Genomic DNA, 18,811 nt, shown 5'->3' with positions numbered 1-18,811 from the left:
ATGTCGCTCTATACTATGTACACAGCTACAAGCTTCCCAAAAAGTCGTTCCTATTAACAAAACTCGAGATGGAACCTCTACTAATGCCATTAAATGTCGTCTCGTAATCGATGAAATGCAGGTAATGCAGATATAAAATTCACATATTATGCAAGGCACAATGGAATGGGAATGCATGACATGCATGTCCTGATCGACTACTGTTACCCCCAAGGATAGTACTATTTAACAGCTGTTAAAATGACGGCTTTCAGTAAACAATGTTCCAAAAGTTAACTATTTAGCAGAACATAAAGATAGGAAGAAAGCAGTAGGAAAAGAACGCTTCTTCGTCATAGGAAATTCTACACTCATACTTTCGATCAAATCCTTTGTGATGAGGGGCTAGTTGCATTCATTTTGATTAGATAGTCGGCAAAGCTTTGCCTAATAATTTTGCCGTATTCTCGCGCTTTTCTTTATCAGATGTCGGCAGACAGTAGGACATTGTAGTGACCAAAGTAATAATAATAATCCATGATGCAACAATTAAATGAGGATTTTGGATAACTAAATCGCGTTTGACGCATTGAAGCAAAATTTGATATAAATGGTAAGACTATAAACTGCCATGCATGCAATAAATTGGGCTCCAGACAACTTTTAGGGATATCGAATTGGTGGACCTCGTCACAAAACCAGGATCCTGATAAATGCAAAAAGTAGAGTAGTTTTTTTGTCTCTGAGTAAACATATGTGATATCGAATGAAAGCTCTCCATTTAATTTTTTTTTTTTCGTTAGAAAATTTTAAGATTGCCATAAGTGAAAACTGGGGTTATCATCAAAAGCTACTCAGCTGAAAGATGCTAGCCGCATATGACATCCAGGCTTCAATGCTGTACTGGATATACACAGCAATAGTAAGGCCAACGATTACCTATAGTACGGTAATCTAGGCACAAAGAACGGAACTCAGCACAACAGCCAGGGAATTACACAAACTTCAAAAAGTAGCTTGCGTGTGTATCAGAAAACAAGCTCTCAAATAATTGATTAAACCTCATCAAGAAGAGCCTCCGGATCATAGTGTGAATACTCACTGGGCACTGCAGGCTAAACTATGACCTGGGGAAGCTAACGATATCTACGGACACTGTCTGTAGATTCTGGGAGGAAACATGTTCTGGGATAGTGTCCGACACTTGTCCAAAGTAGGTTAAGGTATCTGGAAGTTATTAACATGATAAAGTTTCTGTCAGTTATAGGTTTAAATGGCATATTGTAGTTTATAGGTATACTATAACTAATAAAGGGGCACAATAATTCCTTTAGGACGCAGTACGGCATCCCTTGAATATTATTATATTAAGCTTCAAAATATGTCACGACGTTTACTCAAACTAAATTAATAATAATATGTTAGCGTATTTTAAAAATATATTTAAGTTTAAGTTTGACCTAGATTTATCATATTTTTAGTAATATAAATCAAAACGTTGTGCGCAATATTATACCATTTACTGCATCATAAGGAATAATGGAATATCTGCCTGCTAGACGCACTTTTCTCGGAAATGACATTGTATTCATAAGGGCATAGATATTCATGTAAACCATAAAATCCTTCATACCTGAAGCGCCGAGCTTCCGGTTTCCCGGCTTGTTTATATCTGTTGTAGGTTAAATTCTTCGCATTTGCTAATAATATTAAACTCAGAGTGTGAAGCGTATAAGATTGACTATTATCAATACAGGGCTTCCCATCAAATGATTTATTTAAATCGCTTTATAAAAACTAGAAGGCAATGGAATTTTTAATTATGTAACACAGAGCTGTCATGCACTCATCGCTCCTCACATCCTCTTCTTTTTCTTCAGCCTTTATCCCATTCACTAGCGGGGTCGGTTCGTCGTGATCAGTTTCGCCATTTTATTTTATCAAACGCCTGATCTGGATGTAATCGCGAGGCTTTTAAATCCCCATCCAGCATATCAAGCTATAGTTGTTTCGGCCGGCCTTTTGGTCGCTTAGCGTTGACTTCGATGTTCAGACTAATATTGGCAAGTGAATTCTCGTTAACGCGAATTACGTAACCATACTATCGAAAACGCCTCACTCGCAATTTTTCCACGATCGGTGTAACCCCATATCGATCACGGATATCCTCATTTCGAACGTGATCAAAACATGTCACGCCACCAGTGCAATGCAACATCTTCGTCTCCTTTACCACAAGACGTCTTTTATAGTCGGCCAACACTCAGAAATATAGAGAGAGGCAGACGGACGACATTGCGGTAAATTTTAGATTTGAGACGGTCGCTGATACATCGATCACAAAAAACATCATTTGTGGAACGTTGCGGTTGCGTTAATGCGTGAAGCAAAACGCAGGTCTCCATTAGCTGATAACATTGACCCGAGATATTCAATTCGCTCAGTTCTGGGCAGGTTATTGAAGCTGACAGCACTGAGCAATTTAAACATCTCGAGTCAATGCTACCTGCCAATGGAGAACTGCCTTATGCTTCTCACATAGGGAAACACAAAACCTTTTATACCTGAAGCGTCAAGCTTCCGGTTTCCCGACTTGTTCTCAATTCCATTCAGTATCCCAAGGAGATAATGCTCGCATTCACCCAAGTCGTGAAATTAGCCCCTGGCCTACTCCTCAGTAAAACGATGTGTTCGTTTACCCAGCTTGTTCGACTGCAAACATTTTGGTAAGGGTTTTTAAAGATCCCTAAGAAATAATAATTTTATTTAGCTTAAATTACAGGTAAATTTAAACCAGCCGAGCTAAGGGTTGCCCTTTAGTTATGAAACGCCCACATAAGCTTAAATATTTATAAATAACGTATCTGCAGGTTAACACACTAATACGTATGATTTAGGACTTGAATCCTGGACTTTGGTGGTGAATTTCCTAAGGACTTTCAAATATGTTATTAACTATTACATTCTCTAACGGCCAAGTACAGATATTATACAGCGGAGTGTGACTCAGTCTTAACCTAATTGATATTTCAATTGTTCATGCATCATAGTCTCTCTCACAACCTACGCTTCGCACATAAATGTCGTTTTAATGACACCTAAGTTTCTTAGCTAATTATCTTCATGTCTTTAATTGAAGCACTCCCCCACAAAACCATAACAAAACTTTGGCAATGAAAAGTCATTTCAAACAGTGCCATGAATCCGGTCAACATAAAATTTAACATTTGATCCAATGAATTGATAGTTGACCGGCCAACAATAAACAATTCACTCTAAATTGATGCAATTAAATTAAGTTCAGCGAAGCATTTAAAAGATTGCGTCAATTTATTGATTTAAGAAATTCTAACTGGATATGTTTGGAATAATCCAATTTTGAAAAGTGAATTTCAGATTTTCCATCCAGATGCCTTCTAAAGAAATATTTGAATAATGATTTAAATCATTACATTTTATGTCTTCGCAAATTTTCCTTTTCCATTCTTATTTCTTTTCAATTGCTTATTTGCTTTCCAATGAATTAGAAATGAATTTTTATTGAGTTTCACTTTGTGCAAAGAAATCGAATCTAAATCAATCAACATTTTACGTTTATATGAAGAAAAGTATTCTTAAATTTATTTCTTTCGTATTTTCCTTGGATTTCAGGGTGACATTGATGTTTGCGGAGACAACAACGATGGCATGGATTCAGACTGTAGCGTCTCGTCCAATTCCGGCAAGCAAGTCATTGTCGGAATTTGTGCGATGGCAAAGAAGTCCCAATCCAAACCGATGAAAGAAATTTTAACGCGCTTACAAGAGTTCGAATATATTAAAATGGTGGTATTTGAGGAGGATGTTATTTTAAAAGTAATTTCAATCTATTTAAAGCGTTATTTGTTTAGACTAAAGTTGACTTGTTGCAGGAACCTGTTGAAAACTGGCCAATATGTGATTGCCTGGTCTCCTTTCACTCAAAAGGTTTCCCACTAGAAAAGGCTATCCAGTACGCTCAACTTAGGAAACCTTACGTTATAAACAATCTCCACATGCAATACGACATTCAGGTAGTAATAGTAGTTTGCCAAGTGTTACTTAATGAACGAAATGTCTTGTAGGATCGTAGAAAAGTTTATGCAATTTTGGAAAGTGAAGGAATTGAAATTCCTAGATATGCTGTATTAGATAGGGATTCCCCAGATCCTAAACGTAAGGCATCCATGAAATTATTGGTTTATATTTTTAATTCTTACTTTCATTTAGAACATGAATTAGTCGAATCCGAAGATCATGTTGAGGTGAATGGTGTCACGTTCAACAAACCATTCGTTGAGAAGCCTGTGTCAGCCGAAGACCATAATATTTATATATATTACCCGACATCTGCTGGCGGTGGTAGCCAACGACTATTTCGGAAAGTAAGTTTATAGTTTCTGCTTTTTTATATAAACGTAAAATAATAGAATATGAATTAGAGAAAAGAATTGCAACTTTTTAGTTGAAACCATTTTACAATGGAATAAACTGTCCACATAACTTTGAAAATTGTATATTGAATTATATAATTTATCTCGATGGTACATAGTAATCATACTTCACATTAATATTCGTTTAGATTGGTAGCCGGAGTAGTGTTTATTCACCGGAATCCAGAGTTAGAAAGACGGGTTCATTCATATATGAGGATTTCATGCCAACAGATGGTAAGTGTTTTCTTTTTATGTATTTTAAATTTCGGGACCAAATACTTTTACTTCTAAGTTGCGTGAGGAATGTATGCTGGAGAGTGTCTGTGGGAATGTAGCCGTAATGGTAGCTGAATAACACTCTTGAATAGATATCAATGTACAACATTTCATAACCCGCATTATTTCATATTTCATTTTAATGTTAGTAATTCTAACTTGGTCCGATTAAACATATAGGAAGGGAATAACATGTTCAAAAACACATTCTTTTTGTCTCAATGCTATATCAAATATTAAATCATTTATATACATATTAGCGTATTATTAAGTCACGGATACATGGAAATATTTGGTATACATATTTAACAGTTAACAAGGAAAATATTGGCGAATATTTTCTGGGATGGTGTTGGGTAATTTTAAATATTCGAAAAAATAAGCTGATAACAAAGTATTAACTCAACTACGATAAATGCCATGTTATGACTGTATCTTCCTTAGAATGTTCCTTATTTGTAATCCCAGAACAAAGTTACTTGCACGTAGTTTAACCAATAGCTAAATTTTAATGTACTAATCTTGTTCATTTATATTATAAGAACGATTTTTTAAGTACATAGTCAACTGAAGGCTTATGAAGTACTTAGAATTCATTTTCCAACAATGACGATTGACTGACGGTTTCGCCCAGGGCAGAGGCAACTCATCAGACACTGCCTCACCTCTGTCTTCTATTTATAATCACTTTTTCTGATTTTTCTGTGCAAACCTCAACGGAATACGCTGAAAGATACAACAACACCCTTTGTTTCTTTAAACACAACCGGAGCTTATTGAACCGGGAATATAGTGACTGCGTTTGTCAAAGGAATTTCGAGATTACGAAAGAAATAAGTAAAATAATATTTTCATGCATATAATTGTTTTGAGTCAGCATATAGGAAAACCAACCGCCGTCCATATCTTTCATTTATAGCCTAAAGAATAACTGAAATATTTACGCAATGATTTAGGTGGACATTGTTGCATGCGAAATTCACGATCTCATTTCTATCGGTTTGAATCTCAGTCGTGATGGGGATTGGTGTTAGTTTTTCTACTGTCCCGCTGCTATAGGCTTACCACTTGCACAGCATTGATTCCGATGGTAATGAAACTCATGAACAATCTCATTGGAAATTGAATAGAAAAAAGTAACAATAGGGAATAAGCTGTGTTTATTTTCTATACTACACGAAAAAGGTGAACAGCAAACATTAGGACTATGAAATATTGACGGGCCTGTAGAAAGGATAATTCTCTCTGGATCGGCGCCTGGCTATATATATAGTCTTTAAATATAATTAAGTTGATTTTGTAATTTCAGGAGCAGCTCGCATGATTTACCCGCCGAGCCAGGGCTTTTCCTTGCAAACCTGAATATTTAATATACATTACAAGCATAATACGCGAGAATTCTGAAACCATATTCTGAAACGGTGTTTTCCCCCATATCTTTCATAAAGTTTAAAGCCTTTAGCACACAGAAAGTGATCTGCCACAGCGATCAGATATCGCGCGATTTTGCGGCGATCATCAATATAGCATTGTCAAACGTATCGATCCAGTATTGTGACTACTTTCTAACGAATGGCTTCAGTAGCATCGAATATTTCTCACAAATTTTTAGTAAAAATGAGTATCTTTTGAATTAAAAACAAACGTAGTATTTCGGGGACTAACTTCTTCAAATACAAATACAGAAAAGTGAGGCAGTTTATTTTTACAAGCCTCTTTTGTGCCAAATTTTTCACCAGCAAACTCGTTGGCCTAGATATGAGCGGATGGTCCTCACTTGATGCTAGATCTGGACAATAAAGTAGATGCTTAAGAAACTGCCAATCAAGCTCGCAGAGCATCTGGCGAGTTATTATCGATGTATGTGGTTTGATATTGTCCTGATGCATCACAATTGCTCTGTTGTTGGCTGGAATTGGCCGCTTTGAATAATTACTTCTTTGATACGTTTCAATTGTTGCCAGTTCAGGTTTCAATTAAGAGTTTCTCCATAGGAGAGCAACTTATAGTAGATGATTTCATGCCAATATAACCGAACCTTCTTTGTCACCAATCCTGGCTTGTTCATCGTTGCCCCCAGTTCACCATGATTTGATCACGATCATTGTTACTTAAAGTTGTGGTAAGTGATCTACTTTTTATCACCAATGCCTCGTCTTCTTTTTCTACCATAGATATTGCCTTTATAGACTTTCCCGGCTGGATCATCCTCATCAATACGGATTAAGTGACTCGGCCACCGCAACCTGTTGAGCCGGATTTTATCCGCAACCAGGCGGTCATGGTATCGCTCATAGATTTCGTCGTTATGTATGCTACGGAATCGTCCATCCTCCAACAATTCTTCGGAGAATTCTTCTCTCGAACGCGGCCAAGAGTTCACAGTTTTTATTTTGCTAAGAACCCATGTCTCCGAGGAATACATACGGACTGGCAAGTCTTGTACATTAAGAGCTTTGACCCTATGGTGAGATGTTTTTAAGGTTTTGTTTGCAAAACAAAACCTTATTAAAATCAGTTCAATGTCTGTTTGTCTGTCCGCCTGTCTGTCTTTTTTTTTATACGTTGGAAGGTGGAAAGGTTCAAAACCTACCGCTGGCTCCTGCCATACGTTTATGTGAGACTTTTACTCACTAAAACCACCTCCTTCTCCTTCGCTTACCCCGCGGGACTGCCATTTCGGAATTACATCGCGGGGCAGGATCAGTTATGAACTGCGGCTTCTGTCGTTATTTGTAACTTTCCTCCGAAGCTCTTCCCTCCTCAGCAGATTGTGGATCGCATTCATTAATTTTTCCAACGCCCTCCAAGATGTTTCAGAGGCTAGCATGTGGTACACGATATCTCGGGTGACAACCGTGCCTCGGCATCAATTTCCGCCTCCGCTCTGTGTGGAGCGAACCTCGAGCAGTTAAAAACAACATGCTCCGCATCTTCCGGAATCATCACGCATGTCGGGCAATACGGGGAGTTGTCCCACCCGAAGCGATAAAGGTATGCACGGTACCCTCCGTGTCCGCTTAGGAATTGAGTTAGGTGGTAACTAACCTCACCGTGCCTTCGCTTGATCCATTTAGAGACATCTGGAATAATCCTGTGTGTCCAGCGTCCTTTAGGTGAATCATCCCACCTTTTTTGCCATTCCAAAATAGATTCACTTCGTGCCAATTGCCGACGATTGGTATAGGACTCGCTGATTGCATATGATGGGTCAGAGAGGCGTCGACTCTCGTTTGCCAAGATGGAAATGGTGATCATGCCGGCTATCACACAAGCTGCTTCATCTGAAGTTGTGCGGTAAGCGCATGACGTACGTAATGCCCTCGATCGGTATGGGGCTGAGATTTTTCTTCTGTTTGCTTCCACCTTCAAAGACGATGCCCAGACTGGAGCTGCATAAAGCAAGATGGAGCTAACAACACTCAAGATCAGGAGCCGACGGCTTTGCCTAGGACCATCTATATTTGGTAACATTCTTGCCAACAATGTAGCCACTCCGGAAGCCTTGGTTGCTAAATTTTCAAGATGAGCCTTGAATTTCAGTCTTTGCCCTACTATCCTGATCTTTATCGACGTCTGCTTCCTTCGCTTTGTAATCAAGACTACCTCGGTTTTATGCTCCGCGAGTGTCAGACCAGCTTCTTCTAGCCAAGACCTGATTTCAAAAATTGCCTCGTTTGTGAGTACCTCGATCTCATCAATGCCACGATAGTTACTCCGATATCGTCTGCGAAGCTAATGATTGTCACTCCTTTGGGAAGTTGCAACTTTAAAATTCCGTCATACATTATTATCCACAGGAGAGGACCGAGGATTGATCCTTGTGGAACCCCGCAGGTTGTTGTATACGTCTGTCTGTCTGTCTGTCTGTCTATGTGTCACAGGCAGTTTTCTCAGAAACAGCTATATCGATTGACACGAAATTTTTGAGAAGGTGGGACCCTTTGGTGTGGGCCAAAGATGTTCTGGGCATATGGGCCTATCCGGCCTAGCAGGATAGAGGAGAATATCTTATAGATGGTACTCAGCAACGTGATACCTCTATAATTGCTATGTGATATCCCCCTTCCAGTCACCAGGCATTGCCATGCTTTGAGCATCGGTTGATGAACCATTTAGTGTAATTCATCGCCTCCATATTTAACCAATTCGGCTGTAATTCCATCGGCTTCTGGCGACTTATAGTTTTTAAGCCGATGAGTTGCACGGACTGTTTCTTCTATGCTTGGTGGTAGCAGCATTTGTCCGCTGTCTTCAGTTGGTTAATTGATAATTTGATTGTTAAGTAATGTTAAGTAGTTGATAAGTCTCTGCGCATAGCCGCGTTTATGCAGCATTCTTCCGTTCCGTAGCTAGCTTACATTCATCGTCAAACCACCTGCTCCGACTTTTTTGTGGCTGGGGCCAAGTATGTTTGTGGCCGTATCAATGATAACGTTCTTCAAGTGGTTGTGAAGATCATTTGTTGATGCTTCATCTCCAAGTCCTCTGCAGTTATTAATAATAATAATCGTTGGCGCAACAATCCATATTGGATCAGGGCCTTGAAGTGTGTTAGAGCACTTCATTCAAGACCGTAACGGTACACTACAGTACACTGTAGGAGGCAATGTGGTGAGCATTACGCTCGCCTGAGATTATTACCCTGATTTGACTCAGGTACTAATTCACAGCTGAGTCGGCTGGTATCCGACGTCAAATCACGATGCGAATTCCACTGCCACCAGTGAGATTTGAATCGCCTTGTGCTTTAACCACTCAGCTATTCGGACAGTTCTCAAGTATGCCCCGTCTTTTTTTCCATAATTCCATCGGTATTCAATCACTATCAGGAGCTTTAATACCCCTCTGATCATGTAGGGTTGCTTATACCTCATTTAATGATTTTGATCGTGAATGAGTTTCTAGGATAATTGTTTGAGCGGAGTGTGTTATCATGTGGATGACATACAATTAACCTGAATCTGCTGGTATCATCAGCAGCGACGAAAAGAAAAAGTGATGCTGCCATTAAATTTTCATACTTTATTTTGCAAGATCGTTGATCATCATACCAGTCATATCATACCAGTTTTATCTCGACATTTGTTATAGCAGTTTTGATGCCTCTCTAGGCCCGGCATTAATGCTTCATACACGCATGCTAGTCTCATAGGTGGCTTTTGATTCTAACGGTCAAGATTTTTAAAGTGGTCTTTAAAGGATGCCGAACCCGAGACGTGTGACTGCCACATGAAACGTATTTGACGAAGATTTTTTAATGTTATATGTGAAAAATGAAACCTATCTATTACTTGGGGACGCTCTTTTGTAAATCACTTTACTATAACTACAATTCATATAATGCAATAAAAATCTTCCGTAAATAATGATAAAGGTTACTCATTAAAATTCTATTTTCAATATTTGGAAGAACTTTCATAATTTTTTTGCTAAAAGAAACGATAAATATGGCCAAAAATAAAACAATTTACATCAAAATTGAGACGCCAATATCTCAACTTAAATCTGGAGAAAAAACGAAATTGGTTATCCACAATTTACTGCCGGAAAGAAGCTGCTAAATGGAATATCATCATCATCAACGGTGCAACAACCGGTATCCGGTCTAGGCCTGCCTTAATAAGCAACTCCAGACATCTCGATTTTGCGCCGAGGTCCACCAATTTGATATCCCTAAAAGCTGTCTGGCGTCCTGACCTACGCATTCGCTCCATCTCAGGTAGGGTCTGCCCCGTCTTCTTTTTCTACGATAGATATTGCCCTTATAGACTTTCCGAGCTAGATCATCCTCATCCATACGGATTAAGTGACCCGCCCACCGTAACCTATTGAGCCGAATTTTATCCACAACCTGACGGTCCTTTTATCGCTCATAGATTTCGTCATTGTGTAGGCTACGGAATCATCCATCCTCATGTAGGGGGCCAAAAATTCTTCGGAATTTTTCTTACTAAGAACCCAAGTTTCCGAGGAATACATGAGGACTGGCAAGATCATTGTCTTGTACGGGAAGAGCGTTGACCCTATGGTGAGACGTTTCGAGCGAAACAGTTTTTGTAAGCTGAAATAGTCTCTGTTGGCAGCCAACAACCGTGCGCGGATTTCGTCATAGCTGTTATCGGTTGTGATTTTCGACCCTAGATAGGAGACATTTTCATTGGCCTCAAAGTTATAGTCCCCTATCGTTATTGTTTTCGTTTGACCAGTGTGGTTTGATGTTGTTGGCTAGTTGGTTTTTGGAGCTGACGTTACCTCCATTTATTTTGTCTTGTTATCATAGATATGCAGCCCAAGATATCGCGCCGCCTGCTCGATCTGGATGAAAGCAGTTTGTATGTCTCGGGTCGTTCTTCTCATGATGTCGATATCGCCAGCGTAGGCCAGTAATTGGGTGGACTTAAAAAGGATCGTGCCCCTCGCATTTACCTCAGAATCACGGGTCACTTTCTCCAGGGCCAGGTTAAAGAGGACGCATGATAGGGCATCCCTCTGTCGTAGACTACGTTCTATACTACTATAAATTTTTTTTAACTCTAGGATAAACTTAAGGAGGGTTTTAGTCAGTTTCCCCAAAAATATGATAATGCACTATTATTAATTTAATTTGAGCAGATATAGATATGGAGAGTATTTTGAGGCCTGGACACCATATAAAGGCAGCTTTATGAGTTTTTTCAGATTTTTCGATTGAGTAGTTTCTGAGAATGGGTCCGTCAAAGAAATCATCACTTTCCACCCCTCCCACTCCCTGCCTCTATAGCAAATATCAAAATTAAGACTGGCATCAAAAAACAGTAATCGATACCCAACAAGACTATACTGTATGTATAACGTACAAGGATATTACCCATTGCATGTCTGGGCGTTCACAGTTTCCACCTTCTCACAAAATTTCGTGTCAATCGGTATAGCCGTTTCTGAGGAAAGTGCGTGTGATAGACAGACGGACGGATGGACCGATTTTAATAAGGTTTTGTTTTGCTGTAAGTCGCTCTCCATTGGGTCGGTCCGACATCAAGTAGATGTGGATTTAAGATCCTTCATAACCAATGAACATCTTCCGTAAATAGTGATAAATGCTACTCATTCAAAATATTATCTTCAATGTGTTCACTATTTTTTGGCTAAAACAAATGATAAATGTGACTAAAAATAAAACAATTTACATAAAAATTGAAACAGTCAGTCAGTCGGTAACTCGGCTATTATGTGAAAACTGCAGAAAAACCTAATTAATGATCCACCAGCTGGGGCTTGAAAAGATCTGCAAACTGGCATATGGAATCCTCAAATGTGAAACGTGAAACTTCACCCGCTTTGCTGATCCTGATTTGAAAGCTATACTCATAGAATATCCAAATTATTACAAGAATACAGAATTCAAATTTACCTTCGAATTGCATATCGTTTTCTTGACGTCACAAAAAGCAAAATTTAGTAGAACAACAAGCATCAATAATCTACACACAAACAAGATAACTTAAACTTACACTGGTTATGGGCTCGTATCAAATACTCATGTGCATCGATAAGCTATATTCTGTTTACGTAGTAAATAAAATCTAACAAAATATTTGTGCTTCTCCAAATAAACTGTATTATGTGCTTGTTACCGTCATTCTAATATCTAACATACTTTAAGAAATGAACACACAAAAGATATTTGGTATTCTATACAGATATTGTCCGCACGTGCCTTAATGCGAAATAACTAAGCTGAATTTCCGGAAATCAAAACCGTCTCAAGTTCAGTGTATATACATTTTCAGGAAACATGGATATTAAAGTTTATACAGTAGGACCATCTTATGCACATGCCGAAGGTAGAAAGAGTCCAGCCATGTCCGAATTCCGTAAAATGGATCCCGCGACGGATAATCAAATCATTTCAATTGGTACAGATCAGGGTTTTATTTTTTATTTTATTTGTTACGTTTTTGACTTAAGTTCGGCTGGTATTCGAAGTTTACCAAAGATTAAGGAGGGTAATTTTAAGAGAAATGTAAATTAAATTTATTAACAAATATATTAAGAGGAGCAACGATGCGTTTTTTGTTAAATAATTTTTATATTTTTGGAAAATGAGACTAGTTTAGGTTACCGGAAATTAAGCTTAGATATGTCGCACCATGGCACCATGTGTTATTGAAAAGCAGTTGTAATGGTATAACAGTTGAGGTACTTAGAAAATTGCGATAAATTCAGATTCCGTTGAGTCGAAATTTATTTTTTGCATTTTGGTCTATATTTTGGAATGCTTCTAAAAACATACACCTAATACTCCTCCATTCGAGACCTAAATCCTGACCCCCATTTTTTATCACCACTAAAACAGTAACCAACTACCCCAACTTCTATATAAATGCAATACAACGTTGCTTCCCGACTATCTAGTGAAATGAGTCTCCCCTTTCTTTATCGGATAAAATATAATCTTAAAATAAAATTCAAATTGCAACTGCTTTTCAGGTACTGACGTCAAAGTGTATACGGTCGGCCCAGACTATGCTCATGCGGAGGCAAGAAAAAGTCCCGCCCTGGATGGTAAAGTGGAACGCGACAGCGAAGGCAAAGAAATTCGATACCCTGTCATATTGAGTAATGCAGAGAAATTAATATCGCGTAAAGTATGTTTGGCATTCAAACAAACAGTTTGTGGTTTCGATTTACTAAGGTATGCAGAATTATTTCATCGACAGTCAATAACGATTAATTATACTCTGAATGATTGAAGATTTACTTTTTCTTATTGTTAAATTCGTTGACGTTTTCTCGCGAGAAAGTGAAACCTAAGCAACATTTTTAATAAATTGTCAGCTTCACAATAAACTCTTGATTTTTTATAAAAATTTAGAAAAAATTCCATTCCGAATATAATAATTGAAGTGCCTCATACATACTCACCGCGACAATAAATTTCAACTAAACTTATTTATCCCCGTTACAGAGCAAATGGTAAATCGTATGTCTGTGATGTAAATGGTTTTAGTTTTGTCAAGAATTCCAACAAATATTACGATGACTGCGCCAAGATTTTAGGAAATATGATACTACGCGAATTGACACCAACTCTACATATTCCGTGGTCAGTACCTTTTCAATTGGACGATCCACCAATTGTGCCAACAACATTCGGTAAAATGATGGAGTTAAGATGTGTTGTGGCGGTGATAAGACACGGTGATCGAACACCAAAGCAAAAGATGAAAGTTGAAGTGCGACACCCAAAGTAAGTTCGTTATCAATAACATTTCCTTGTTAACTTTATTGAAATTGATTTCTACAGATTTTTTGAAATTTTTGAGAAATATGATGGATACAAACATGGTCATGTGAAATTGAAACGTCCAAAACAACTACAGGAAATATTGGATATAGCAAGATCGCTATTGGCGGAAATACAGACAAAAGCAGCTGATTCGGAAATCGAGGAGAAGCAAGGGAAACTGGAACAACTAAAAAGCGTTCTTGAGATGTATGTAGAATCCTATCCATTTTATTTTCAAAAATCTACAGATTGAACCACTTTAGGTATGGTCACTTTTCCGGAATAAATCGAAAAGTTCAAATGAAATATCAACCGAAGGGACGTCCAAGAGGGTCAAGCTCTGATGATGGTAACAATATTTCATCTAGTAGGTTCAAGTTCATTACATTGCTTCAGTGTTGTGCGCATAAAATCAAAGTGACTGTTCTTCTAACGTGGTATTCATTTTTATAGTCGTTTCTTTGTTAGGTCGATTGAAATTTTTTCGTTTGATTCTTCTCGAATCATGGCCCTTTTTTGGCAAAAGTAGCTTTATTTTTTCGTTAATGTAAACATGATTATTATCATTACTTTGTATTATCATTTCGTCTGTTGGATTTTCCATGGAGATCAAATGGAATATTCCATTCTAGATAAATTTTCATATCAATGGACAAATATGAAAATAACGACATACAGGGCCCTAAATAACCATGTTAATTAAAAGTTCAGTCAGGCTAGTTGAAAATGCTGTTTCGTTTACTCTACCAATTTATTTTCACATCTAGTTACACCAACACAAACAATCGCACATGCTCTTCGCAATTCACTATCACTTATGTTAATTAAAACCACTTGCACGAATGTGTCCCGTTCACTTTTTCCAAAAAAAAGACAACACAACAACACACAACAACCTATGAAGCAATAATCAACATAAATTACACTAAACATTTTCAAATTAATCAAAAAATTATTAGAATATTCGTATAAATGGAAATAGCTATCGTTTCTAGTAGAGATTTATTGCGATCTATTTTATTCACTCTTTTTAGTGATAACTATGCTTAGCCGCTTGCCGTTTGTTTCCACCGAATACAATGCCATATTTTATTGATTTCTAAATTATTTTTCTAACTAGACGCGCCAAAAGATCCCTCATTAGTTTTGATTTTGAAATGGGGTGGGGAATTGACACCTGCTGGTCGTATTCAAGCTGAAGAATTGGGAAGAATATTTCGTTGCATGTATCCAGGAGGGCAAGGAAGACATGACTACTCCGGAACTCAAGGTCTTGGTCTGCTAAGGTAACTAAAACATTTACGTTATTCTATTTATTTATATTTTATTTTATTATTTTTTATTGTTGAAAATACAGACTCCATTCGACTTTTCGACACGATTTGAAAATCTATGCATCAGATGAAGGTCGTGTTCAGATGACTGCTGCCGCCTTTGCAAAAGGTTTACTAGCATTGGAAGGTGAACTGACTCCAATTCTTGTGCAAATGGTTAAAAGTGCTAACACAAACGGTCTGCTTGACAATGACTGTGATTCTAGTAAATATCAAAACATGTAAGTATTTTTTATATTTGCTTAATCACCGCTTTTAGGATGGGAAATTTTTCGAGAGCAACATGCTTTTTCTTAGACTAGATTAAATATAAAATAAAGCCTAAATTTTCATGAATTGCTTGGCTAAAACTATTGACTAACTAAAAGGTTTCTACATAGGAGTGGAATCAATTTGAATTGTTATTCGATTTGCAAAGTTTATTTTCTCAATAAATAAAGTGAACAATTGAGTTAATCTAAAACTAAACTGCTAATCGCTTGTCGTGATCTTAGTCATAAATTGATTGGTGGGGTGTGTTACGCAATGAATAGTATCCATGCTAAAAACCAGGATAATCCAATCTAATCTAGGCGTCTTGGGAAAGGCGAGCTGCAAGATGTGGACTCGACAAGAAGCTAAGCAAAACAAAGGACAAAGGTATCCAAATCACATCTTCTGCGACTAATTGCACAAAAATTGGCACTTTCCTCCAATATGAAAAATTTGATCCTAAGTTAATTGCAGATTAAACATAGAACTAAGCGTTAAGAATGCCCGTATAGCCTGTATAGAACTTCACAAGGATATGGAGTATCCGGCCGAATATAGTTCTTTAGATCTATACATCCGTAGCGCGCGCCATCCTAATGTACATACCGTTCCATTTGTGTGGCGCTAAGTAAGAAATGCAATAGAACCAAGCCTAATAGGATCCGAAGAACCACATGTGCGGGTGCTACTGGGACTCTACAGTGCTGTCCAGCGGATGTACTCAATGTACTCCTAAACCCCCTCCCTTTGAACCTCCATATTACACGCAATCCATCGTGCAGTGTTATCTGACTCAATAAGTCCAGAGCTTGGGCAACAATGCCCTATAGACATGGTGACATCCTAGACTGGGCTCTAAACCTTCCCAAAGGACAAAAGGATTTTGTGGGCTTTCCGATCGGGGTACGGTAGAAAACCGGCGATATGTTTCAAGAATATGACATAGTATTTCTTACCGACATATAAAAGATGCTCTGCGGAATTGAAGTGAAGACTCACCACCTGCGTCGTGTCGAGGAGGATTTGGTCCTCCTATAAAAAAACGATGGCCGCAGCTTTTGAGCCACACACTCAGACTCGGCATATCCTACAATTCACATGGCCGAACTTGCGTAGGGAAGAGGGAAACCCTCAGGCACTATCTTTGGGATTGTCCAGCTGTAGCTAGAGTCAGACTGCGGCCACTAAGTAAAGATTTTTTTGGGGGCTCCAAAAGATCTCTAGTTGCAGGAACTGCTATCCTTGGTAAATGCTACAAAATGGATTCTTTAAACTATGGGTTCACTTTTTCGCTTCCAGCCCTCATTAAGTGCGGCTTAGAAGTGTGGAAGTTAACGAACAGTGCGAATATATTGTTTCTGTTCTCTTCTCAAGTATTTCAAATATTCTCTAAGGAATCGAAGACTATCATTTTTTAAATTTTTGGATTAGTCACAGTTTTCTGACCAGGGTACCCCTTGAGTAAGTTCGCCCTTTCATAGGAAGACCCTCTGTGCCTTCGATGACAAATTGGTCGAACGTAGTTCCCTACCTCTGCTCAACGTGGTGATATTCCAATTTTTTTTCAACCCACAATCGGAGATACGATTCCTTTTAATTTCAACATTTTCGATAAAGGCTATCCGGTGCCAGTGGATAAAATCTTCAAATCCAACGAAATGAGGAAAAATGTCAACGGATTACACTTTTTCAAAGCAGTGAAATCTTTATCACAGAAAGGCATCATCGATGTAAAGTAGGGGGAGTTTTTCGAGATTTAAAGTGGCATTTGATACCGCATACAGCAAAAGCTTTCGCTTGCAACGATAAAGTGAAAGAGAACGATTTCAAACTTTTCATTCCCAGCAATTTCATTTTCTGTTAGGAGATCGCCAAAAGGATGCCTATCTCCTTTTAAGAAGAGGAGTTTTTGAGGGATAGAATTTCCCCAATCAAGATTGTTATCTGCTGCGGCTGAAAAGCATGTGAACCTAACGGATTACTATCATCATCGATGGTAACATTTGGCTCTAATATTTCGGACGCTTCTTTGGCTATACTAAGTTGCAAATAGAGTACTAAATACCTATGCCGTGTCAATGCCTCAAATGTTGAGAGCCTCACTACACAACAAGATGACTTGCAAGATCATAGTCTTGTACAGTAACAGCTTTGACCCTATGGTGATACGTTTCGAGCGGAACAGTTTTTGTAAGCTGAAATAAGCTCTGTTGGCTGCCAACAACCGTGCGCGGATTTCATCATCGTAGCTGTTATCGGTTATGATTTTCGACCCTAGATAGGAGAAATTTTCTCAAAGTTGTAGTCTCGTATATTTATTCTTCCCGTTTGACCAGTGTGGTTTGATGATCCCATTCTGTTGGAAATCAAATTTCCCTCTTTGTCTCGGCAGGATGGACATCGAGGTGTGTAAGGCTTCATCCTGCTGACTTGTTGGTAAAACTTGCGCACCTGGTTCGGTTGCTCCCTGTACTTTTCGAGTTCACAGACCTGTTGGTTCTCCCAGGCTTTCTTTTTCTTCTCCGCACGTGCCCGCGTCCTTTGAGAATGCAGCATTACTCGGCATGAAGCATTCTTCCGTTCCATTACCAGCTTATATTCATCGTCAAACCAGCCGTTCCGACTCTTTTTGCGGCTGAGGCCAAGTATGTTGGTGCCCGTATTTATGATAACGTTCTTCAGGTGAATGTGAAGATCATTTGTTGATGCTTCATCTCCAGGATCTCTGTTCGCTGCGGTTATTGCGGCATCCAGTTCGCCTTTATAGGTGTTGCGAAGAGCTGTGTTGTGAATGGCTTCGGTATTCACTCCCACCTGATTGTCAGAGGGGATTGTAGGTGGTGTCGTAATTCGAGCTCGGAGCACTATGCCAACGAGATAGTGGCCCGAGTCTATATTGGTCCCCCCTATATGTTCTGACATTCATCAAGGCTGAGAGGTGGCCGCGTTCAATCAGCACGTCAATTTGGTTGAAAGTGGGCCCGTCTGGAGAGGTGGACCGCTTTCTGCGCAAACCAGGTACGTCCAACAACCATTTCGCGCAATACTGCTAACTGAAAAATCCGCAGTCCGTTATCATTGATATCCCTATGTAAGCTATGGGAGCCGACGTATCGCCTGAATACGGGCTCCATCCCTACTTGACTGTTGAAATCTCCAAGTATGATTTTGATATCATACTTGAGACAGGCTTCGAGGGTCCGCTCAACTGCCTCGTAGAAGGTATCCTGCAGTCTCCTCTGTAG

At 38.7% G+C, this 18,811-nt stretch overlaps 1 protein-coding gene across 12 annotated transcripts in view; it reads left to right on the top strand.

Moving 5' to 3' along the window:
- The window catches only part of LOC119657910 (inositol hexakisphosphate and diphosphoinositol-pentakisphosphate kinase), a 73,407-nt gene that overhangs the window by 28,571 nt on the left and 26,025 nt on the right, over positions 1-18,811 (top strand). For 9 of the 12 annotated variants that reach the window (XM_038065086.1, XM_038065085.1, XM_038065092.1 and 6 more), the window contains 11 exons: positions 3,631-3,834; positions 3,891-4,031; positions 4,083-4,173; positions 4,228-4,382; positions 4,580-4,667; positions 13,182-13,386; positions 13,660-13,941; positions 13,999-14,187; positions 14,244-14,347; positions 15,101-15,266; positions 15,338-15,535. In XM_038065086.1, the coding sequence (XP_037921014.1) occupies positions 3,631-3,834; positions 3,891-4,031; positions 4,083-4,173; positions 4,228-4,382; positions 4,580-4,667; positions 13,182-13,386; positions 13,660-13,941; positions 13,999-14,187; positions 14,244-14,347; positions 15,101-15,266; positions 15,338-15,535 (1,823 nt within the window). The remainder of the gene's footprint in view (positions 1-3,630; positions 3,835-3,890; positions 4,032-4,082; positions 4,174-4,227; positions 4,383-4,579; positions 4,668-13,181; positions 13,387-13,659; positions 13,942-13,998; positions 14,188-14,243; positions 14,348-15,100; positions 15,267-15,337; positions 15,536-18,811) is intronic. The other 3 variants (XM_038065091.1, XM_038065090.1, XM_038065089.1) reach the window with 2 other exon arrangements.

This window comes from Hermetia illucens, chromosome 5, assembly GCF_905115235.1.
Source record: "Hermetia illucens chromosome 5, iHerIll2.2.curated.20191125, whole genome shotgun sequence".
In the NCBI taxonomy this organism is placed as follows: Eukaryota; Metazoa; Arthropoda; class Insecta; order Diptera; family Stratiomyidae; genus Hermetia; species Hermetia illucens.
Note: the sequence above shows the minus strand (reverse complement) of the source record. Positions and strands in the feature narration are given on the sequence as shown.